At 40.7% G+C, this 16,780-nt stretch overlaps 1 protein-coding gene across 7 annotated transcripts in view; it reads left to right on the top strand.

Moving 5' to 3' along the window:
- Nucleotides 1–16,780, top strand: part of LOC118367156 (glutaminase kidney isoform, mitochondrial-like) — a 61,781-nt gene that overhangs the window by 42,250 nt on the left and 2,751 nt on the right. For 4 of the 7 annotated variants that reach the window (XM_035750253.2, XM_035750252.2, XM_035750255.2 and 1 more), the window contains exons 11-17: nucleotides 1,916–1,966; nucleotides 2,619–2,795; nucleotides 3,679–3,810; nucleotides 7,317–7,409; nucleotides 15,936–15,997; nucleotides 16,203–16,279; nucleotides 16,516–16,579. In XM_035750253.2, coding sequence (XP_035606146.2) covers nucleotides 1,916–1,966; nucleotides 2,619–2,795; nucleotides 3,679–3,810; nucleotides 7,317–7,409; nucleotides 15,936–15,997; nucleotides 16,203–16,279; nucleotides 16,516–16,579 — 656 coding nt within the window. Of the gene's footprint in view, nucleotides 1–1,915; nucleotides 1,967–2,618; nucleotides 2,796–3,678; nucleotides 3,811–7,316; nucleotides 7,410–8,108; nucleotides 12,213–15,935; nucleotides 15,998–16,202; nucleotides 16,280–16,515; nucleotides 16,580–16,780 lie in introns of those variants that run through there. The other 3 variants (XM_035750258.2, XM_035750259.2, XM_035750257.2) reach the window with 2 other exon arrangements.

Below are 16,780 nucleotides of genomic sequence, written 5' to 3'. Positions count from 1 at the left end.
GCAACTTAGTTAGTGCATTCATCTTAAGATATTGTAGGTAGGGGGGAAAGCCACATATCTCAATCATAGAAAGTACATTTTTAAAAGTTAATTAGCTAGCAGCAAAGTCAGTGCTAGTAGGGGGAAAGTATTTACAGTTGAAGTCGGCAGTTTACATACACTTAGGTTGGAGTCACTAAAACTGTTTTTTCAACCACTCCACAAATTTCTTGTTAACACACTATGGTATTGGGAAGTCGGTTAGGACATCTACTTTGTGCATGACACAAGTAGTTTTTCCAACAATTGTTTACAGACAAGATTTATTTCACTTATAATTCACTGATTCACAATTCCAGTGGGTTAGAAGTTTACATGCATTAAGTTGACTGTGCCGTTAAACCGCTTGGAAAATTCCAGAAAATGATGTCATGGCTTAGAGCTGAATGTACTTTGGTGCAAAAAGTGCAAATCAATCCCAGAACAACAGCAAAGGACCTTGTGAAGATGCTGGAGGAAACCGGTACAAAAGTATCTAAATCCACAGTAAAACGAGTCCTATATCGACATGACCTGAAAGGCCACTCACAAGGAAGAAGCCACTGCTCCAAAACCGCCATTAAACAGCCAGACTACGGTTTGCAACTGCACATGTGGACAAAGATGGTACTTTTTGGAGAAATGTCCTCTGGTCTGATGAAACAAAAATAGAACTGTTTGGCCATAATGACCATCTATGTTTGGAAGAACATAAAGCAAGCTGAACACCATCCCAACTGTGAAGCACAGAGGTTGCAGCATCATGTTGTGGGGGTGCTTTGCTACAGGAGGGACTGGCGCATTTCACAAAATCAATGGCATCATAAGGAGGAAAATTATGTGGATATATTGAAGCAACATCTCAAGATATCAGTCAGGAAGTTAAAGCTTGGTCGAAAATGGGTCTTCCAAATGGACAATGACCCCAAGCATACTTCCAAAGTTGTGGCAAAATGGTTTAAGGACAACGAAGATGAGGTATTGGGAGTGGCCATCACAAATCCCTGACTTCAATCCTGTAGAAAATTTGTGGACCGAACTGAAAAGGCGTGTGCGAGCAAGGAGGCCTACAAACCTGACTCAATTACACCAGCTCTGTCAGGAGGAATGGGACAAAATTCACCCAACTTATTGTGGGAAGCTTGTGGAAGGCTACCTGAAACGTTTGACCCAAGTTAAATAATTTAAAGGCAATGCTACCAAATACTAAAAAGAAAGGAGGACCAAGGCACTCTTCATATAATTAATTAAAATGCCTTTTAGTATGGCATGTTCAATAGGAAAAACTTTTTTTTTTTTTTTTTTTTTTTTTTAACGACGCATTTCGGCTGCATGGCCTTCGTCAAGGGGGGTACAAAAAAAGGAATACAATGTCCTCTTTAGAACAGCTTTTCCAATTAGCCCTAATTGGAAGAGGGAGTGGTTACAAAATTGATTGGACACGCCTAATACTAATTGAGTGTGTAAACTTCTGACCCACTGGGAATGTGATGAAAGAAATAAAAGCTGAAATCATTCTCTACTATTATTCTGACACTTCACATTCTTAAAATAAAGTGGTCATCCTTCTGACCAAACACAGGGAATTTTTTACTAAGATTAAATGTTCAGGAATTGTGAATTTGAGTTTTAAATGTATTTGTCTAAGGTGTATGTATACTTCTGACTTCAACTGTGTTCATTTTGATTTAGGAGCTATTCTATCTTTCCCTAATAAGGAGTAACTAAACTTAAGCCATCTCACTCTCTCGCTCTCTCTCTCTCTCTCTCTCTCTATCCAATGTATAGTCTAAGATTGCTGAAATACAGAACAGCACATCAGTCATGTCAAAATATATTGCGTGGCTGTAATCTGTCTGTTTATACCCCCCCTCCACCCCCCCTCCCCTCTCTGCAGTGTTTTCCTGAGGGGACAGACATGACGTCCATTCTGGATTTCTACTTCCAGGTACGTACAGACAGACGGCCCACAACTACACACTGCCAGTGGAGGGAGAAATGGGGAGGGGCGGCCTTATGGTATTGGCTAGATTGTGAATCCCCCTCCTCTCCCCCTCTCTCTCTCTCTTTCTGGGTCTGGTGACTGTGACTTTGTTCATGTGCTTCTCTGGCTGGGAAGGGAAATGTGTGTAATGGGATAGCTGTGTTGACGTCACATCCCTTTGGGTGTTGACAGCCTTCCTCTCTGGTGTCACGCTGACAACCCACTGACGTATAGGCTCCGGTCATGCTGGTCCTTTGGTAATGTTTGCCTTGGCCCACTGAGAACTCACATAACCTGGAGCCTTTCCTAAAACCATAGGACAAGAGAGAGGAGTAGTTGTACTGGGTACATTATATTCTATGCATTTACATGTACTTTGATTGTAGTATATGGTTTTCATTCTCCGTGCATACACTCTATTTTGATTATACTGTAGTATGTTTTCATCCAGAGTGGGGGCAATATTGGGACGGGAGAATAATTGAGTACACAATGCCCTAGGCTCACGCTTGACTGTCATATTTATTCTGTGTGCATGTTCTATATTAATGTATTTCTACCACTATTACTGTTTGGCTTGATCTTAGATTTGTGTTGTAACTGTCTGTCCCTCCAGCTATGCTCCATCGAGGTGACCTGCGAGAGCGCCAGCGTCATGGCGGCCACCCTGGCCAACGGCGGCTTCTGTCCAATTACGGGCGAGCGTGTGCTGAGCCCGGAGGCAGTGCGTGACACGCTGAGCCTCATGCACTCCTGCGGCATGTACGACTTTTCTGGCCAGTTCGCCTTCCACGTGAGTATACTGTACCTCGCCACCATAGCTCATATAGCACCACAACACTGCTGTATATAAATGTTCCATAGTCTCACGTTCTTTATCTGCTCTGACAAAAAAATAGCTTTCACCTGGCCTGTTTTTTCTTCTTCAGAAAAATGCAGATGAAAGAGAGGAGACAAGAAAAGGAAGCCATTTTACACTATTGAGATGCACCTTGAGTGTCAGTCCACAACATTGACTTTGGTGGTCCAGTTAAAGCACAGCTTATTCTGCTAAATACTGCCACTCTCTGACAAAATCTGCCCTTTCCTCCTGCCCAATACGACCCTTTTAGTCCCATCCAGCCTGTCTCTGCCCCACAATGTCCTCAATTGCCCTCCACTGGGCTCCAGTCACTGTCCTTGCCAGAACAAACCAGGTCAATATTCTACCTATAGCCCCCATGGAGGATTATCCAATCAGATGTTGCGCGATTATCCAATCAAGTATTCCCACGCATGATAGGGAGACACGTGATCGTATACAAATGTAAACAAGGTTTGAAATGGTTATGTATTAGTCAAATATTATATCTGTTTTGGCTTCTTGCGGTCAATTTGCAGTCTACAAATTATTCTCCAGACCGTCCTCAAGAAAAAATTGGCCCTGCGGCTGAATCTAGTTGATCCCTGCCTTACTTTCACTCTGTAAGTCTGTCTGCCACTCACTTATAGTGTGTATAATGCCCTGGGCCTGTATTCACCTTGAGTCTCAGAGTAGGATTGTTAATATTGGATCACTTTTGTCTTGGATCATAATGAATAAGGGGAGCTGATCCTAGATAATGCGCTACTTACAATTTGGGCCCTGATGTCCACAGAGTTGTGGGTAACCTCTCCCTGTGTCTTTGTGTCTACAGGTGGGCTTGCCAGCCAAGTCGGGCGTGGCAGGGGGCATCCTTCTGGTGGTGCCCAACGTTATGGGCATCATGTGCTGGTCTCCTCCACTGGACAAGCTGGGCAACAGTGTCAGAGGCATTCAGTTCTGCACGGTACGGGGACACACTGACAAACACACATTGACACCTCCGAATAGACATACTCAGCCCCCACCCCCACACACACACATTACTACTACCACCCTCACACGTGATCATATTTCTGCTTATTATATATCGCCCTCTCCCGCTCTCTGAGCCACCGCTACATGTTAATCTTTCTACCATCAGAAATGAGCTAGCCTAGCCAAATAGTCCTCCTGGAGCATCTGAGGCCTCATAGAAACATCTTATTGAGTACATTTCCTGCTACAATTCAAACTTTATTGTTCCTGCAAGGAAACTCATTGTGCAGACGAGTACATAGACATAAAACAATTTCCCAAGTTGGGATCAATAAAGTAACACTACTCTCTCTCTACTGTTTACTATTCTCAAACGGGTATAATATTTTTTTTGATGGATGCTAGTTTCTGTTTGCGCCAACTAAGCTGGTTATGGCATTTCACACAATGGTATGCTGTATGACTTGTGTTGCATAACAAGATTTATGAATGGTACATACTGTATGTAGATGTATGTTTTACTTGTGATGTCCCATAGTGAACTAGTAGGTGCGTTCTCATTGAGGCCCAGTCACTGGCGGTGGGGTTACGTACAGATACAGCTCTGAGCCGTAGAGAGAGGCCCCACGCTAGTCTGCTCCTTAATAACAAAGTGATGATTGATTAGATCGCATGGCTGGAAAACAATGCCAGGGATCACTGTCAACATGTAGTTGAAGAACGCCAATGTTCTTTAACACTAGAACTGCCATAGGCTAACGGCCACTGACGTTTTGATTTTGTTTATTTAAAAAAAGCAAACTCCTGCTCCTTCCCTGATTTAAAAATATATATATATATATATATATATATTTAAAAAAATCATAAACAGAAAATGATTTAGATCCTTTGCTCAGCCAGGCGCTAATGAGTATCTCTCTCTCCTCCACTGAATGAATGACAAATAGATGAATGGGTGTTAATTATGCACTTTACTTCACAATTGAACTCAAAATTAGGCCTAGCTGAACGACAAGGAGGGAGAAGAGGTTGATTTAATTTAGAACAACAATAGTGCAGTGATCAGTTTATGCCTATTTATCAGCATTGTGGCTCATGTTTAAACCAAATAATTTGAATGCGTGCCTTGCGGGTTGATATCATTCTCTTTCATGTTTTACTTTCTAAAAAGAAGCTGTTACTGTTTTATTTACTATTACTCTATTGCTAATCAAATTTATTGTAAGGGAAATGAAAACATGCTGTTGCATTAGGCATTTAGAATAGTGCGAAACGTGTCCTTGATTCTATCCTTGATGTCCTTGATTCTATGTTTGCTTCCGAGGGGAAGCAAACAATGCCAGTCAGCCTGCACAGCCGGCTCATCAACTATACCGAAACTAATTTCACATGTAATAAGAGTTAGCCTAAAGATAAGATTAAATTGACATTAGTCTGAGTCACAATATTATCAGTTGTCAAATTGTACATGAAGAGATGGGCGCAGCTTGGAATTGACAGATGCAGGGAAAGGAGCATCACTTTATCAAATCCTCATTCAGTCACATGCAGGTCAAACGTTTTGATTTCTATATAGTATCAGAAAGGCATATTCTGCCGTTTATGACAATTACTGTTGTCAAATAAATAAATATTTCCAAATATCCCTTTTTTACAAGAATATCTGGGTTGTCTATACTTTCAGAACATGGCCAGTTGTGAGGCAGCTTTGCTCTGTCTACTAAGAAAAGACTAGTAACATAATACATTAAAATATGCTGTTGTTTTATACATTTTCTTATTATCACAATGTTTCTTTAAACCTGCAAAAACTCAATTATAATTTCATTCTGATGGATATAACTCTTGAAATAGTGTTTTTTATTTATTTATAGACTAGAGTAACATAAGCTCATTCAATTGTTATTTGAAGTAATAGTTTTTTAGTATTCTAATATTACGTAAGACCTTCATAAACACAACCAAATTATGATTCTTCCGATAGCATATATGAAATGTGTTTATTAGACTGTTAGAATGCTGATGTGTCATTGGCTGGAAGGAGGGTCCATCAAGGCCAGGTGTTCTCTAGCTGATACTTTTAACATCAGCAATTCTGGTGTTAACCTCTCTAGGGTAGCGTCCCACCTGGCCAACATCCAGTGAGATTGCAAATAGTCATTATAGAAATTCAGAAAAGATACAACTATTTTACATAGGTTTAAAGATCAACTTCTTGTGAATCCAACCACGGTGTCAGATTTCAAAAATGCGTTACGGCGAAAGCATACCTTACGATTATTTGAGAACATAGCCCAGCAGACAAATCATTACAAACAGTAACGAGCCAAGTAGAAGAGTCAGAAATAGAGATACAATTAATCACTTACCTTTGATGATCTTCATATGGTTGCACTCAGAAGACATTCATTTATTCAATAAATGTTCCTTTTGTTCGATAAAGTCTCAATTTATATCCAAAAACCTGTGGTCCTTCTGTGGCTCAGTTGGTAGAGCATGGCGCTTGTAACGCCAGGGTAGTGGGTTCGATTCCCAGGACCACCCATACGTAGAATGTATGTAAGTCGCTTTGGATAAAAGCGTCAGCTAAATGGCATATATTATTATTATTATTATATTAACCTCTGTTTTGTCCTTGCGTTTTCTTCAGTAATCCACAGGCTCAAACGCAGTCAGAACAGTCAGACAAAAAAATCCAAATTGTATATGGAAAGTTCATAGAAACATGTCAAACAATGTTTATATTCCATCCTCGGGTTGTTTTCAGCTTAAATAATCGATAATATTTCAACCGGACAATAACGTTGTCAATATAAAAGGTAAACAAGAAAGGCACTCTCTAGGTCGCGCGCATGAAAAGGCTTTGTGACACGGCAGGGTCCACTCAATCAGACTGCTCTTACTCCCTCATTTTTCAGAATACAAGCCTGAAACAATTTCTAAAGACTGTTGACATCTAGTGGAAGGCATAGGAACTGCAATTTGAGTCCTAAGTCATTGGATACTGTAATGGCATTGAATAGAAAACTTCCTACTTCCTGAATGGATTTTCCTCAGGTTTCCGCCTGTCAAATCAGTTCTGTTAAACTCAAGACACTATTTTAACAGTTTTCGAAACTTCAGAGTGTTTTCTATCCAAATCTACCAATTATATGCATATCCTATCTTCTGGGCACGAGTAGAAGGCAGTTTAAATTGGGGAAGCTTTTCATCCAAAATTCCAAATGCTGCCTACCCTAGAGAAGTTAACTTTACCTACTCATGTGACCTGGCATTGCCACTAGACCAATGGTTAGCGTCACCGGCTTCTGCACATAACATGTACGGACATGTCCACATGGGATCGAATCCCAGCCCCACCGCTATTCTGATTCACTCTAGAGTTTAGATTTTTAGTCCGAACTCTCTCTTTCTGTCACTGTCTGTCTTTTTCTCTCTGTGTCTCCCTCCCTCCCTCTGTCGGAACATGACCCTCTCTGATTCTATGCGTTCCAGGACCTGGTGTCTCTCTTTAACTTCCACAACTACGACAACCTGAGGCACTTTGCCAAGAAGCACGATCCTCGCAGGGAGGGAGGCGACCAGAGGGTGAGTACACATAGAAACAACCATCCCCTTCACACACACACACGCCTTTACACAGACACACCCCTCTTCCATTGTTACCACACCTTCCCAGAATGACATAATGTGCCTGATTTAATGGTGCTAAATTGGCTGTAGGCGAGTATCTTACGGGTTGCTAATGAGAGTTCCTAAAGAAAAAATTGCTGCCCTAGTTATTTAGATAGCCACAGTACACTCTAATTTATTGACATTTGGATTATGTTTGTGGATGTTTGATAATTTTAGGTATATTTTGGGGAATTTACTTGTTTATCTGGTTTGCCCTTTTGGAGGGGGGGGATTGTCATTTAATTAGATTTAATCTCGAGGTCAGTAAGCTTTGGCATGCTTGGTTAAATATTAATGAAAGGTTAGGATTGATTTTGAATTATCCTTTCCTTTTGGTCTAATAGTGTTTTAATCCGTATGTTGAGAGGCAAGTGGCATCTCTGTCAGAGCAAACCAGACACACACACACACACACACACACACACACACACACACGCCAAACAGTCAGACACAATAAAGAAAGGCCGACACATTCTCCATTACATAGTTACAAAACTTAACATATTACCAACCACGCATAGATAGTCACAGACACACATCCCTAGAGCAGCCGCACTCGTGGCATGTGCAGGCAGACCCAACTAATCTGTTATCCCATGTTGCTTGAAACAGCAGTTTACCTTCGGACCAATGGATTACGAGAGCCTTCAGCAAGAGCTAGCTCTCAAAGACTCTCTGTGGAAAAAGGTGGTGCCCACTGATTGCCACGAGGACAGCTCCACCACTGTAGTCTATAGGATGGAGAGTGTCGGAGAGCGCAACTAGGACCCCCTCTCTGCTCCCTACCTCCCACCTTCTCCTGTCCCCTTTCTACACCCATATATGACTTCATATATTTATATAAATTATCAAGAGGATTATTTATTTCTATAAGTTTTTTTTTTTTTTTTACATAATGTTATGTCACATTATGTACTGGTGATGAATGATAATTGATTCTACCTGGGTTACTGTACTTTTTTTCCCTCTTTTTTTTTCTGTGTGTCCGTGGCTGCAATCCAAACACATAACAGACACACCCTCAGCCCTCAAATGAAGTGGACACTTTTGATGATATATCATGACATCTGACGAGTTGACTCTTGCAGGGAGAGGGAGGAAGGAATGATTTTTAAATGAGTCGCCCTTGCCCGGAAATTCATCACTTGTTCATCTCGCAACGATTGTGTTTTCATTCACCAGTAGCGTGTGGGTGTTTTGTATGCGCTACAGTCAATTATGATTGCATGTCTTCTTATATTAACTACATAATTATTAATATATGCCTACTGTATCATAGCTAGAAAATGAATCAGCTAACTAACGTTAGCCTGTCTAGCTGGAACTTCTTCATTACTTTTACGAGACGTGTTTGTGTAGCACAATTTGTAACTTCTTTACATTCGTTTTTACTTACACTTGTATGTTGACTCCATATTGACGCTGAGGTTTTTAAGTTTTGGTGGACTTTTCTTAGCGGATGTACAATCATCGCGACTTGAATTATGGGGTGTTTCAGGCCCCGAAGCGAACATAATTGTACCCTCGCAAACTCTATTAAAAACGAGGGCTGAGGGGCTTGCGTTGCACACTTCCCTTGCTTGGCTAATCATTTGGACCGACGACAAATATGGCTGTGGGGATTCCCCCTAGGGAATAAGGTGAGGGTAAGTGGACGAGGGTGTGTCTTTTATGAGTTTGAAATGCATCTCTTGTGTTTTTGGGGTCCCTGCAGAGCTGAGGGAAGCCCTTCTGGCTGCCTGTCTAGAATGTCAGACTTTAGGGGCCTGAAGGGATTGCCTGGCTCAGATTGAGGCTTTGCAAGTAGACTTGATCCATCATTTCATGTGTGCTTCAATATCTATTGACAGGTTTGAAGTCCTGTATCTGTCGAACATGCCAGTGTGAGTATTAGGCCCATTGTAATGTGTTTGTTAACCAAAGCGAGGGAGTTTTTCTCAAACCAAAAGCCAAGGGAAGATGTGGAGTGTTGTGCTTTGACACACATAAATACAATGTATCTCATTATATTATATGCGTTGACAGGCTCTTAAGGTTACTCCAAGCTTAACTGTGTGTGTATGTGTGTGTGTGTGTGTATGTGTGTGAAGTGGAATTTTTGAAGTAGAGGACACCTTTTGGTAACAGGATATCCTTGCCGGTCCCTCACGTTTTTGGGGGGCGTTTGGTCTTCATTTTTTGAAAACAAGGAACCGTAGCCTTCCTTTGCTTATAGTAGTAGTAGGCTGGCTTTAACCTGGCGAAAAACATAGCAAGCTAGCTAGTCTTTTTTAGCTCCCCACATCTCCATGTGAAATAATCAGATTGATCATTTAGAAATATGCCCTGGCAAATGTTCTTCTACTTGCTGGTGTAACCTAAAACATTATCCCAGTTTGATATACTGCTTGTGTATTCATTCCCATATCAGTTAAAAATAGAACAGCATTTATTTATTTTGTTGTAAAAAAAAACACATGGCTAGCAAGTTGGCTACAGCAGGTTATACCATTTCACAGTAGCCTGGAATCACTAGTTACTATTTCTAAATAAAATAATGTTTCGGGTGGATTCAGTTGCGGAGATTATATTTGGTTATCAATGCAAAATAGTCTATCAAGGAACCAAGCAATAATACTGCCCCCACGGCTGCAGAAATAATGATACTGCATGTCTCAATTTTCAGGTACAAAAACGGTACGCCGAACGCCAGAGCTTTTTTACAAGGAACCACCCCTTTTGTGATGAAAAACGACATTGCAACACTCCGATATTTTGCGTCTGCATAGAGCTTGTAGTATGCTTTTAGAAGAGCAAACTGAGATTATAACGATAAGGCACTTATCAGGCGTGACACGGAGATGATATCAGTCGGACCATTCTAACTTGCATACCAGTGCTTTACCTTTCACATACCAGCAACGGATCTCACATGAGCTGATTTTTCAACTGCTGACGTAAAAGGTGATTCATTCCACCCCCTTTTGTGTGTGTCTGTGTGCGCCTTTTTGTATTTGAGTGGTGCGTGTGTGTGTGCGCGTGTGTGTGTGCGTGTGTGTGTGCGTGTGTGTGTGTGCGCGTGTGTGTGTGTGTGCCATGTTCATCTAAGCTGTGACGCATGCTGAGGGGACCTTGATCCTGGCTCTGACAGACCGACAAGACACCGCACAAACCTTTAGTTTTCATGACATAGCCTAGTAGAATCCTGCTGGATCTATTCCATTGGCAGTATGCATATGTCAGATGGCATATCGTGGTTATATAGGTCATACGTATATGTATTGTACAAGTCAGTATACCATTGAGAGAAAGTGTGATCATACATTGTTACCAATTTTATATTTAATCTGTATTATTACTGTGAATTACACTTAGCTACCCTTAAAAAGGAAGGGGAAACCAGTTCCTCTTATCTATACTGTAGCTTAAGAATGCATCATGTTTATTTCCAATATGCACTGTACAGTATCTACAGTTTTCCCAAAGACTGTATTTGCCTGGCGTGTGTTTTGGGGGGATTGTTATCTTGCAGTAATCTTGATGAAACTCAACAGCAGCGCAGAACGGCAAGGGAATCCACTTACTTCACAAACGTTGGCCACATTTGCACATGTACGTCAACCAACACCGTGGGTGTCCTGCTGCTGGGGCTGTTTTTCTTGTTCAATGTTGTTATCCAATCATTCTTGAAACTGGACTGTTGAATTGGTATACACTGTAGTTGTAGTAGTAGCCCTTTGTTACCCATGACTTCGTCATGAATGTGCTCTTCTTCTCGTGGGACCCATATAAGTCTATGGGTCCCATACCGGCCAAGGTTGGGGTCAATTTGAATTGAAGTCAAATCAGAAAATGATTTAAATGTCAAATTCATAAATGGAAAGAATTTTGAAAGATACATGGCTTCTCCCTTTCAGTTCGTTGACAAGTTATTGAACACAGATGCCCTGTTTTTCAATTATTGAATTTGAATTTATTCATTGAATTGGAATTCCTGAATTGGCTGACTTGAACCCTATCCCGTATACTTTTAGTTAATTTTTAGCTTATTTTAGTATCAGACTTTTACTTAAAAATATATTTTTGTTGTTTTGTCATGTCAATATGCTTGGACTTCATTTAAACTTGTGATTTGGAACTAGGACTACTATTTCACTAAGGATGTTTTTTTTAAGTGTAGGCCTTTAGATGTCAGTCAGTCAGTGTGTGGTGCAAAGCATTCACAAGTCTCTGCCACTGTGGAGTGAAGCTAGCTGTAGCTAGCCTAGCAGCTAACGTTAACTTGCTTGCTAATGCTAATTTACCAAATAATCAGTTCTGTTAAATCGTTTCTATTTATTTGTACTGAAATTGTATCATTTTTTTTCTTCTGCTACTCGTGTGTTCTGAAACACGTTTGAGTGCGTTTTCTAATGTCTTGCCCATGTTGACATAATATGGAGAATGCAGGGGCTGAAAGCTTGCAAGACTTAGGAGTTAGGATGACGTTAGAGGATACAGGAGGAAGTTATGGGGCTTACTGAACTTTTCTACTCTATTGCAAAATGTGACTAATAACCCCAATCAAAATTTACACAAGGGTTTTTTTGAATGCCGTACCAGTATTTTCATTACAATTTATGATTTTTTTTTTTATGATTTCACAGCAACATGTTTAATGTTTCCCACAATGTCATTATTTTACTTTCTTTCAAATGGAATATTTTTGTATGATTTAATAAATGTGTTTGAATCCCACCTTGATATTTTAAAGTTCATTTTAGTCCTTGTACTTTTTTCATTTTTCTGTTTCATTCCATATCTGTGCCTTGGAGAAAACAGCTGTAGCCCTCCAAGTCTAACACACTATACACACCAGCAGCCTACACTGTTAACTTATTGAGAATGTGTATCACTGCATTTAACAGGAACTTCTCGTGAGTTCCTGAGATCTTAACCTGATCTACCTGGAGTGTTGATTTATTACCAAAACCAGTTTGAGTTAGTGTCTTGGGCATAAAAGGGTGTTGCTTTCTCCTCATAGTAAAGACACTGACTCTTGGTTTGGATGAATACACTAGGTATTTGTCTTGTAGAACTTTGTAGTTCTACAAGAGTCCAGTATTGCAAATACTAGCAAAGAGCTTCAGTAGTTGTAATGCTAGAAGTGTGTTGCAATGACAGGTGAAGTACCTGTTGAAATCATGTTGCCATGTTATAAACCAATAAAGTACTATATCCAACAAATACCTGTTTGTCAAATTACCACAACTGAAACTAAGTGGTTTAACCCTTTTTGTTTTATTAGTTAAAAGGGGATTTTGTGAAAGCACTTTTGTTATATTGTTTCCACTGGTTTTCTCTTACTAGGAAATTGTGGTATCAATGGGTAGTTATTGACATGTACCTTCAACACAATTGGTAATTTTGTATCTGGTTTGTACTAAACGGTGCCTAGAGGTTTTAATGAACCCTTAACAATCTGTAACGATCAGTAATTTAATGTTAACTAGTTGGTTATTCTTGTTTAATTACTGTTTTCACCATATAATTCCCAAGTAAATACTGTACCTGATCATGTCTGTGTGCTAAATACTTTGAAAGTGCAGTTTCTGTGAATAGCTTTGACTCTTCTGGTCGCAGTTCAACCTGAGCAGGAAAAAGAAAGGTGAGGGGGTGGGTGATTTGGGGAGGGGTCTTGTGTGGTATGCAGTGCAGTGCACCCTTTCAGAGTTAATGGAACCAATCAGAAGAGACCCCAGAATGCATTGTGCTTGATCTGTGTGAGCTTGGTCTGTATGCTCACGCTCCGGTCATTGTTCTGAACCAGTTTTTACTTGGTGAGTTAAGTCAAGTGTGCTCTCTTTGCTGGCAACTGTGTTACTTGCTGTACTATGTCTGTCTGTATAGTATGGTTATGTATTTCTGTTGTAGCCATTCTTTTTCAGCCTGTCAAGGAACATCCATCACACTTATAACAAACGTGACTGAATAGTCACTGTTTCGGCTTCAGGATGATAGACTGTAGTTAAGTTATTAGTTAAGTTATTTAGTAATAAGTAAAAAATGAGCCTCTTTTGAGCCAGTTCTGTTTTATTAGGGTGAATTGTATATACTTTTGTATACAGTCTAGACATTTTTGTATGGGAATGTGCTGGACTACCCTTGACATGCTGTGCTCGCTTGTGTGTTGCAGTGTGATCTCACCTACAGTGACCTGTGTCTGTGCAGGGCTGGGCTGATATAGGCCAGATTGGAAACAAAAAGACATATTATGATACCTGTGGGGGAGATGTAGTCACTGCCATAGAAATATAAGTAAATCGTGTAATTCTATGGCAGTGGCAATTTTGGTCACATGCCTATGGTGTTACATTTCACCTATTGGCACAATGCTCAGACTGGGTGTGTCTAAGTGACTTGTCCGTGTCTAGCCTCTTAATAGTCAAAAGAATCTCGGTCCAAAACGCCTCCCTGGCCCCATATGAACGGTGTGGTTCAGAGATTCTCTGCCCCACATTGGGTGTGTATACATTTGTTTATTTAAAAACTAGCCTACATTAGCCCATGTTTGTTGATGACTGTGGTTTGGAAAAGGATGCTATCTTTTTGTGGTAAATAATGCAAGTGACTTCAATGGCTTTCTTTGAACGGGGGGGAATATTAGATTCACAGGAATACATCACATAAGATGAAGAAGCAATACTTCAAGCCGCAGCTCCATACTACTTGTCAGACAGAACTGATACTGTATACTGGTTGTTGGGGTGGGATTGGTGTGGGTGGTCCGTGGGTGGCTTTTAACCATTGTATTGGTTTCCTCATGTCTTACTCAATAGTAGGAAGAAGTTGAGTCCAAATTGGATGTTGGGTACTATATTTATTGAATATTATATGAATATTATATGAATCAATCAATTAGCTTAATTTCTCAGATCAAATTCCATTGTAAGAAAATGTTGCAGAAATGCACATTTTATCTGCTTCTAACTATAAAAACCCATCTGAGATGATGGGTGTCATGGCTTGCTGAAATATGGGACGACTCTGCTTTGCGCTCTGCTGTCTAACTAGTTATTTTCTGCTACTGAGTTGTGACACTGATCTGCTAAATGCCTTTGCTCGACTCTATTCTACTTTGTTCAGTTCTGCTAGCTCTGCTACCGACGGCTATGCCGAGTTTTGCTCTGCTTTATTCTCTTCTGATTGGTTTTCTACTGTGATCTGGAGCTCCTATATGTTCTGTTTTGGGCAGTTGTCTCTGAATTCTGCAGCATCATCAAAATGATTCTGAGATGTTACTGAAACACTGCACAACTGTTCCTCCCCAAGCAAAAAAACAACATCTAAATTGGTAATAACTCCATATTGTCATTAACTGAGTAATGCATTAATTGATTGGTTTACTGGTTTGTTGTGAATGTGAATCAAGGGTTTTATGCTTTTGATACCCCAGCACTGTTTGTTTTTTAATTCACTCTTTTAATTCAATCCAGTACAGTTGAGTATCTAAAGCATCTAATTCCGATCCAAACAGTAGTTCACAAGATTAGACGTTGACGCTTTGAAGCTCTACCCACAATACCACCCCACCCAAATGGGGAAAAAACGTGAGACCATTTACTGAAGGCAATGTCACTATGCCTTCAGTAATGTTTCAGCACCCTCTAGTGGTTGATGATTAGATTAGAGAAAGCTACCACAGACCCATAGCCTGCAATGCAGCAGAAAAGGCACACATAGTCTGCTAAAGCTTCAAGTTAGTAAATGGACCACACGAGAATAAGCTCAAATTGTATTCTATTTCTATGCTAGTGCCATAGTGTTACTCCCAATATGTGAATCTCTACCTTTTTTATTTCTCCAATCAACTCTTTAGAAAACACTGCCAGAATCCAACCATAGTATCTGGTCTGTAGTCAATACTGGTAGCTCCTCAAACATGACTCAAGGCTCCTTAAGCATCTAATTGACTGGGTGGCAGAATCGAGAACCTTGGCTAATAAATCTGTCAATATCCCCGGTTGCCTGCAGCTCGAGCCAGGACTCACGGTTTGCCTGGGGCTAGAGAACTCTCTTAACTCCTAAATCACTCCTAATACACTCACTACTCACTAACATACCTACTGGTCTTACCAACTGCTCAGTGGTCTCACTGCACACATAGTTAGTAGAATTTAAATATATATATATTTTGGGACCATATTAAATATTGACAGCTTTATTAGCCACGGTTCTCTATTCTGAAAAAAAGTACTTCTGGCAAGTCTTACATGGCATTACATTCTACATAATTAATAATACTGTCATTGCCATGGGGTTTTTGTAAGTAGTTGATTGGGATCCAGAAGTCCTGATTGATGTTTGTCAGATTCCGCTTTTCTTTTAGCTGGTGAAGGACTGTGGTAGGGCACATACACCCCCCCATATGCATGTGTGTGTTTGCCTGTTTCCACAAACTGCCTTCCTCCTTCTCTCCAGGTCAAGTCTGTCATCAATCTCCTGTTTGCCGCCTACACCGGAGACGTCTCGGCACTAAGGAGGTACAGTACGCACCTCTCTTACACACAGATGACACACACGCATTGAAAGGGATTTTTTTTCTTCAATCATGTTAAATTCATAATACTTGAGTAGTTATACCTCTGTTCATAATGATCCGTCTTCTATTGTATCTCTGAATTACTTCGGTCTTCTTTCTCTGCCCGTTATCTTCCATCTGACACTGCTGACCTTTTCTGTCTGTAGGTTTGCCCTCTCCTCCATGGACATGGAGCAGAGGGACTACGACTCCAGGACGGCTCTACATGTTGCAGCAGCAGAAGGTGCGTCTCACAGCCTCCCTCTTCCTGTCACACACGGGGGCAAATTGTGTAATGTCAGGGTCCTCTGGGAGGAATTGGCAGACTCAGCCCTCTCTGTTTTCGTAGGGGTTCATTTACTGTCCCTCGGCCGCTGCGTGGTGTGTGACGTCTTTGCTGCAGTGTGTGTGTGTGTGTGTGTTTTTTATTTTATTTTTTTATTATTTCTTACGCAACTCTGCCATCTGCTCTCCTTTCAGGACATGCAGAGGTGGTGCGCTTCCTCTTAGAGGCGTGCAAGGTGAACCCTGTTCCCAGGGATAGGTAAGCCCACAGAAACGTGTCTGTCTGCCTTGTGTGTGTTTAGGTGTGTCTTTTTTTTTGTGTGTGTGTGTGGGTGGACGAGAGACGGTATCATATACTTGAGTGATAGTAAGCGTCTACAATGTACATTCTACAATACAAGTGTACTCCCACTCCAAAATAACACTTTTGTTTGTCCCCGGTCATTTTCAGAACAACTAG

This window comes from Oncorhynchus keta, chromosome 34 (genome assembly GCF_023373465.1).
Source record: "Oncorhynchus keta strain PuntledgeMale-10-30-2019 chromosome 34, Oket_V2, whole genome shotgun sequence".
Classification (NCBI taxonomy): domain Eukaryota; kingdom Metazoa; phylum Chordata; class Actinopteri; order Salmoniformes; family Salmonidae; genus Oncorhynchus; species Oncorhynchus keta.
The sequence above is the reverse complement of the archived record's forward strand: the minus strand, read 5'-3'. Positions and strand labels throughout refer to the sequence as shown.